We start from the raw sequence: 7,494 nt of genomic DNA, 5'->3' as shown, positions 1-7,494 counted from the left end.
AACATTTTCTGCAAAAATAAGACATTTCATTTATTAAAATTTTACAGAGAAGCATACAAGACTACAACAAATCACTGAAGTCAAGGTCTAAAGTCTTTGAGAAGTCAGATGGACCGGACACAGTGGCTCACATCTGTGATCCCAGCACTTTGGGAGGCCGAGGTGGGCAGATCATTTGAGCTCAGGAGTTACAGACCAGCCTGGACAACATGGCGAAACCCCGTCTTTACCAAAAATATAGCCAGGCGTGGTAGAGAATCTGTGGTCCCAGCTACACCGGAGGCTGAGGTGGGAAGATTGCTTGGGAGGCAGAGATTGCAGTGAGCTGAGATTGTGCACTGCACTCCAGCCTGGGTGACAGAGTGAGACCCTGTCTCAAAAAAACAAAAACAAAAACAAAAAAGGCCGGGTGCGGTGGCTCATGCCAGTAATCTCAGCACTTTGGGAGGCTGAGATGGGTGGATCACGAGGTCAGGAGTTCGAGAGCAGCCTGGCCAATATGGTGGAACCCTGTCTCTACTAAAAATACAAAATTAGCCAGGCATGGTGGTACGTGCCTGTAATCCCAACTCTCCGGAGGCTGAGGCAGGAGAATCGCTTGAACCCAGGAGGAGGAGGTTGCGGTGAGCTGAGATCACGCCATTGCACTCTAGCCTAGGCAACAAGAGCAAAACTCCATCTCAAAAAAAAAAAAAAAAAAAAAGGCCAGGTGGTTGTCTAACTATAGGCTTTGCATATTCTGGTCCAGGGGTTGCTGAGAAACATGGCCAATGTGAGGAACAACAGCAACAGTAAGCCCTTGGCAACACATTGAGAATGCGGCTCCCCTGAAAAACAATGGACAAAATTAAGCAGCAGTATTTCTTAACTCTTGTGATAGCAGTGTAGGTATAGGCTGGGCGTGGTGGCTCACTCTTGCAATCCTAACACTTTGGGAGGCCAAGGAAGGCAGATCACTTGAAGCTAGTTCGAGACCAGCCTGGCCAACATGGTGAAACCCCGTCTCTACTAAAAATACAAAAATAGCCCAGTGTGTTGGTGCTGTAATCCCAGCTACTCCAGAGGCTGAGGCATGAGAATCATCTGAACCCAGGAGGCAATGGTTGCAGTGAGCTGAGATTCTGCCACTGCACTCCAGCCAGGGTGACACAGAAAGACTCTGTCTAAAAAAAAACAGTGTAGGTAGAAATAAACTAAGCCTCAACAGTAATGGTGATCACTGTGGCAATATTATCTGTAAATTTTTTTAAGTTTCTATATGTTTTACGCTTTCTGTAACATTTAGACATCATTTTAAATTGTTTTTAAAATTGACATAACATAATTGGTCATAGAAATCTGTTTCACCCTACCTTGATAATACTGAGTCCATGGATATAGAAGCTGCGGCCAACACACCTCATTTCTGTTGCAGTCATACTCTGTATAATTGATCTGGAATCTAGAAAACATTTTAGAGGATTACAAAAACTACAAGTGAAAAGTATCAGAACTTGATTAAAGGAATAAACTTCCAATTTTCAAATATATATTTTTCTGCTTCCTAATGTCAACTAGGTGACCAACTGGAGTACCTTGTCAGGGGGCGGGGTAACTGTGCAGGAATTTTAATAAACTGGACAGATGCACTGATAGGGAGAAGGTCGGCCTTGTGATCACAGGTAAGCCCACACTGGTACTGCCAGTTCACTGAGGAGAACCTAGGAGGGAAAGATCACATGGTCAGCATAGCCACCATTCAGTTCTATTCCACCAAGAACAGCAGGTAACAGATGCAATCACAATACAACCTGAGGTTCTCTTAAGAAGTTTCACATTCTACCTGTGCTGTTTTTTCTTTGTATTTGTCCATTGTCTTTGTCCATTTCGACAGACAGATCCAAGGAGAAGAGAAACTCCTAATAACCCCTCATGGGCCTGTCGCCCGGTGACATCTGCCAGTCCTGTCAGTCTCACTCCTCTCCAGCCAGTGCATTTTATACAGGTGCTATCAAAGGTACCTTTGTTCATCACCTGTTTTTCTCAAACGATATAATAATAAAAGCAGCAGCTAGCCACTTATTGAGGGCTTTCCACGTTCGAGGCACAGAGATAACTTGCTTGCAACACACCATCTCGTGTTATCCTCAAAAGAGTACTGCGAAGGTGGTAACTGCACTCCCATTTTCCCTTGCAGAGTCACCACTCTCCATTCCCAGTTCAGCGGACCAGAAGGGACTGGTCCTAATCCAGAGGTGCACCCATCACCTGAGCCTAGCCAATAAGAGCTGCCCATTGCCCCAGTCATAGGGATTGGTTCAGAAAGGAGCACATGACCCAAACTGAACCAATGAAAGTCTGCCCAGATCTATTTTGAGAAAGAGGAGGGGCCGGGCCTGGTGGCTCATGCCTGGAATCCCAGCACTTTGGGAGGCTGAGGTGGGCAGATCACCTGAGGTCGGGAGTTTAAGACCAGCCTGATCAACATGGAGAAACCCCATCTCTACTAAAAATACAAAATTAGCTGGGCGTGGTGCCGCATGCCTGTAACCCCAGCTACTCAGGAGGCTGAGGCAAGAGAATAGCTTGAACCCAGGAGGTAGAGGTTGCGGAGAGCCGACATGGCGCCACTGCACTCCAGCCTGGGCAACAAGAACTAAACTTCGTCTCAAAAAAAAAAGAAAGAAAGAAAGAAAGAGAGAGAGAGAGAGAGAGAGAGAAAGAGAGAGAGAGAGAGAGAGAGGGAGAGAGAGAAAGAGAGAGAGAGAGAGAGAGAAAGGGAGAGAGAGAGAGAAAAAAAGAAAGAAAGAAAGAGAGAGAGAAAGAAAGAAAGAGAGAGAGAGAAAGAAAGAAAGAGAGAGAGAGAGAGAGAAAGAAAGAGAGAGAGAGAGAAAGAAAGAAAGAGAGAGAGAAAGAAAGAAGAAAAGAAAAGAGGAGGAAAGAGGCTTTCTCCCCACTGGACTTGCTGCAGTGACATCAGCCTGGATTGCTAGTGCCCATCTTTGCCATCTCTTGAGGAGAACCTCCCTGAGAATGAAGCCAACCCAAAGGAAGAGGAGCTGAGACACGAAAACAAAAAGATCCCTGACCACACTGGAACCAGGAACCATGAACTAGCTGTATGTGGATTACTCTGAACTTGAACCAATAAATTCCCCTTTTTGCCTAAGTCAGTATGAACTGGGCACCTGTCACTTAAAACTGATGGAGGCAGGCTGGGCATGGTGGCTCACGCCTGTAATACCAGCACTTTGGGAGGCCAAGGCGGGTGGATCACGAGGTCAGGAGATTGAGACCATCCTGGCCAACAGGGTGAAACCCTGTCTTTACTAAAAATACAAAAATTAGCTGGATGTGGTGGCGCATGCCTGTAATCCCAGCTACTCGGGAGGCTGAGGCAGGAGAATCACTTGAACCACAGAGTCGGAGGTTGCAGTGACCAGAGATATTGCCACTGCACTCCAGCCTGGAGACAGAGCAAGACTCCATCTCAAAAAAAAAAAAAAAAAAAAAAATCTGATAGAGGGTTGTTACATAAAGGTATTATCACCATATTACAGAGGAGGAAACTACAGCTCAGAAAGGTTAAGTAATTGGCCAGTGCCGCACAGCTCCTAAGTGGGACAGCCGTGATTTGAACCTATCTGCTGCCAAAGTCTCTAACCACAGACAATATTATCTGACCAGCATATCAGTTACATTCATGGATTTCAAAATGTACTTAGCAATAAGTAGCCCTTTATTCATCTTTGTACTCCCTAAAATACCTTGCAGACTCTCTTACACATGGCTTTATAAATACTTGTGAGAATAAGTCTCCATTATACACATAGTTCATACATATTCCATATGCCCATATAAACATCTTGCTAATAATTGCAAGTTATAAATAAATAATCAGTTTCTAAACAAACGTTTCCCTATTGTTCGGAACACTCTCAACTTTCCTGACTCTCTCTAAACTACAGTGATCCAAGATGTGATCATACCTTGTCTCTACGCCAAGTATCTCCTGCTGAGTAATCCCTTCCACTGCACCAGCATCCGAGATGAGAATGCGGATGCTCAGCCGAGCAGGAACGTCCAGGCAGATGCCGTTCAAACTGCTAGCCGGTGGGTCTGCACCTGGGTCAGGGGCATCTACACCTATAGAAATGTTAAGTTAGGCACTTCTCAAAGATATAATTTGATAAGTTTTCCTACAATGTCATAATAACCAAAATGGGGAATAATATCAGGCAGGCATCACATCAGTGAGGCTTTAGTCTCTTACAGGCTCTAGTTACTTGTCACTCCATAACTGTGTTATCCCTTAAAGTCTACAAGGCATAGGATGGCACTAATAAAAATTGTGTTTAAAATGTTTCCTTGTATGGGCCGGGTGCAGTGGCTCATGCCTGTAATCCCAGCACTTTGGGAGGCTGAGGCGGGCAGATCATGATGTCAAGAGATTGAGACCATTCTGGCCAACATGGTGAAACCCTGTCTCTACTAAAAGTACAAAAATTAGCTGGGCGTGGTGGTGCTCGCTTGTAGTTCCAGGTACTTGGGAGGTTGAGGCAGGAGAATTGCTTGAACCCAGGAGGTAGAGGTTGCAGTGAGCCAAGATTGTGCCACTGCACTGCAGCCTGGTGACAGAGTGAGACTCCATCTCAAAAAAAAAAAGAAAAAAAGTTTCCTATGTTAGCCAGTCACTGGAACTTAAAAGCCCTGACCCACATATTAAAGCCGTAAGTCATGATTCAGTTTCCAAGCTCTCACTGAAATCTACCCAGCCTTTTAACAGAAACGTATACAATTGCAGTAAAATGCCATCGTTATTCCATGCAGTCACAGTTCTAGTGGAAGCTCTGTAAGACATTTAAAATCCATACTAACAACTTTAGGCCAGACACAGTGGCTCATGCCTATAATCCTAGCACTTTGGGAGGTTGAGGTAGAAGCACCTGCTTGAACCCAGGAGTTTCAGACCAGCCTGGGCAACATGGCAAAACCCTGTCTCTTAGAGAAAAAAAAATAGCCAGGCATGGTGGCACACACCTGTAGTCCCAGCTACCCAGGAGGCTGAGGTGAGAGGATTGCATCAGCCTGGGAAGTCGAGGCTGCAGTGAGCCACGATGGCATGGCGCTACTACACTCCAGCCTGGACGACAGAGTGAGAACCTCATCTCAAAAAATAAAAATAAAAATCAGCCAGGCATGGTGGCTCACGCCTGTAATCCCAACACTTTGGGAGGCCGAGGTGGGTGGATGACCTGAGGTCAGGAGTTCAAGACCAGCCTGGCCAACATGGTGAAACCCCATCTCTACTAAAAATACAAAATTGGCTAGGTGTGATGGTGGGGCCTGTAATCCCAGCTACTTGGGAGGCTGAGGCAGGAGAATCACTGGAACCCAGGAGGTGGAGGTTGCAATGAGCCAAGATCGTGCCACACACTCCAGCCTGGGCGACAGAGTGAGACTCCATCTCAAAAAAAAAAATAAAAGGTAATAATTGAAAAATAATAATAATAAAACAAAATCCATACTGACAACTTTAATTAGTATGTATTAAAGTAAGTAATTTCCTAATGTTACTATTGTATTAATACAATTGGAAGAGAATGAAATTGAATGAGAAATTAATTTTCATTCATCTTGGAGAAAACCTAGCAAGGGCAATGAGAGGAAGTGGGATAGGTTCTATGGCTCCTCTGAAGGGGGTTCTTTGCTCCTTCAGGGATTCCGAAGGTCAGTAACACTGTTTTATGTCTAATTTCCTTATACATGTGTCAACACCACTTCTCTTCTGCTTATTAACCTGGACCAAGGTTGCTTTTTGGCTCAGACATGAAATAAAAGCTAATTCCTTCCACCTTGAAGGCAACAAAATGTCATCACCACACTGATTTCGTACCTCATCAACCTGGGTTCTCTGTCTGGTCATTTTCCCTATGGTTTCTTTCCCAAGTGCTGACTTTTCTGCAGCCCTCAGGGTCATTCCACAGCCTATCTAGCTGGCCTGGGTGGCAGAGTCCAGGGCTTAACAAGCTCGACCTCTGGGTTCCGTTTGCAAATGAGGATCTAGGTCTGGGCCCAGTGCCTTGAGCACCAGCTGGATGAGCAAACAGCAGCCTGAGTGCCCTGTTGGGATGGGGGTCCAACAGGACTCCCTCCCCAAGTCAGAGAGTGGTCTGGGGCACCTTGAGCTCACAGACATATCACATGATCCATGGCCACAGAGGGGGAAGGGAGGGTCCTCATCACTGTGACCCCAATCACAAGGAGTGGGCACAATACAGATATGTGTCCGTATGGGCCCTTGTGTGAATTCCAGCCCACTGAGCCTAGCTGACCTCAGAGGGGATGGAAAGGGCGAGGGCAGGATCCAGAGGGCTGATCCCCACCCCCCAGGCAGAGGAGAGGGGGCACAGCAGCATCTGCAGGGAGAGCAGGGCAGGGGCAAAGCAGATGCGCACACTCATTGGGCACTTTCTGGTCCCAAAAGGCAATTCCATTAATTAGCTCAATTAAAAAAGCTTTCTGTTCAAAGTATTTACACACTCAAGACTCCCCAAGAAACTGGGAAGACGTTACCTAACTTGCTACCAGGGAACAGAGGAAAGAGGTTGGAACTCCAGCTTTTCATTCAAGCTCTGCCAAAACTCACTGGGACCTTAGGCCTCTCCAACATAACCCGATGAGCTGGATCTCCATGACTCTAAAGACATTTTGGCTTCGGAGGTGAAATCGGGCCTGGTGAAGAAGCTTTAAAGTCGGGTTTACCTTTATTCCATGTGCGTGTGGTATATCTTCTTCTCTTTGTGTACGATCTACTTGCCGGTTCAACACTGCAAATACCTTTGGCCAAAGGCACTGGGCTGTCAAGTCTTTTTATCTCGCCCCCATGATCCCTGCTATTATTAGATCTGTGGCACCTGAATTACTTTCTTTCTTGACCACTTTAGTGAGATATAATTCACATACTATACAATCCACCCACTTAAAGTGTGCAATTCAGTGGTTTCTGGTATAATCACAAAGCTGTGTAACACTCAGCAGATTCTATTTTAGAACATTTCATCACTCTGCGAAGAAATCCTTTACCCACAGCCGTCTCTCCCCATTTCCTCCCAACTCCTCCACCTCCAGCATCCACTCATCTGCTGTCTCTATACATTGCCCATTCTGGACATTGCATATAAATTGAGTCATACAATATGTGGTCTTTTGTGTCTGGCTTCTATCACAATATTTTCAATCACTTTATTTTCTTTTAAGTTAACAAAATTAGCTTTATAAATTACAAAGTCAATTCTCAAATGCCTGTATTCCTGGCAATCAAAAACAGCAGTTCAAACTGAAGTGCACTAAAAATCTTAAAACCTGGCTTGGACTTTGTTTTAATGTATTTTATTTTGTTTTGTTTTATTTTTAGAGTCAGGATCCTGCTCTGTCATCCAGATTGGAGTGCAGTGGTGTAATCAGAGCTCACTGTAGCCTCAAACTCCTAGGCTCAAGCGATCCTCTTTCCTC

The 7,494-nt window shown here is 45.3% G+C and overlaps 1 protein-coding gene across 1 annotated transcript in view; it reads right to left on the bottom strand.

Moving 5' to 3' along the window:
• Positions 1 to 7,494, bottom strand: part of TCTN2 (tectonic family member 2) — a 63,958-nt gene continuing 56,464 nt past the window's right edge. Inside the window, exons 14-17 of the mRNA XM_011988888.1 lie at positions 3,969 to 4,125; positions 1,575 to 1,700; positions 1,353 to 1,441; positions 1 to 827 (exon numbers count right to left, since the gene is read on the bottom strand). Coding sequence (XP_011844278.1) covers positions 718 to 827; positions 1,353 to 1,441; positions 1,575 to 1,700; positions 3,969 to 4,125 — 482 coding nt within the window. The 3' untranslated portion in view covers positions 1 to 717. The remainder of the gene's footprint in view (positions 828 to 1,352; positions 1,442 to 1,574; positions 1,701 to 3,968; positions 4,126 to 7,494) is intronic.

Source organism: Mandrillus leucophaeus, unplaced genomic scaffold, assembly GCF_000951045.1.
Source record: "Mandrillus leucophaeus isolate KB7577 unplaced genomic scaffold, Mleu.le_1.0 Scaffold34, whole genome shotgun sequence".
Taxonomy (NCBI): Eukaryota; Metazoa; Chordata; class Mammalia; order Primates; family Cercopithecidae; genus Mandrillus; species Mandrillus leucophaeus.
This window is presented reverse-complemented; position numbering and strand designations above follow the sequence as displayed.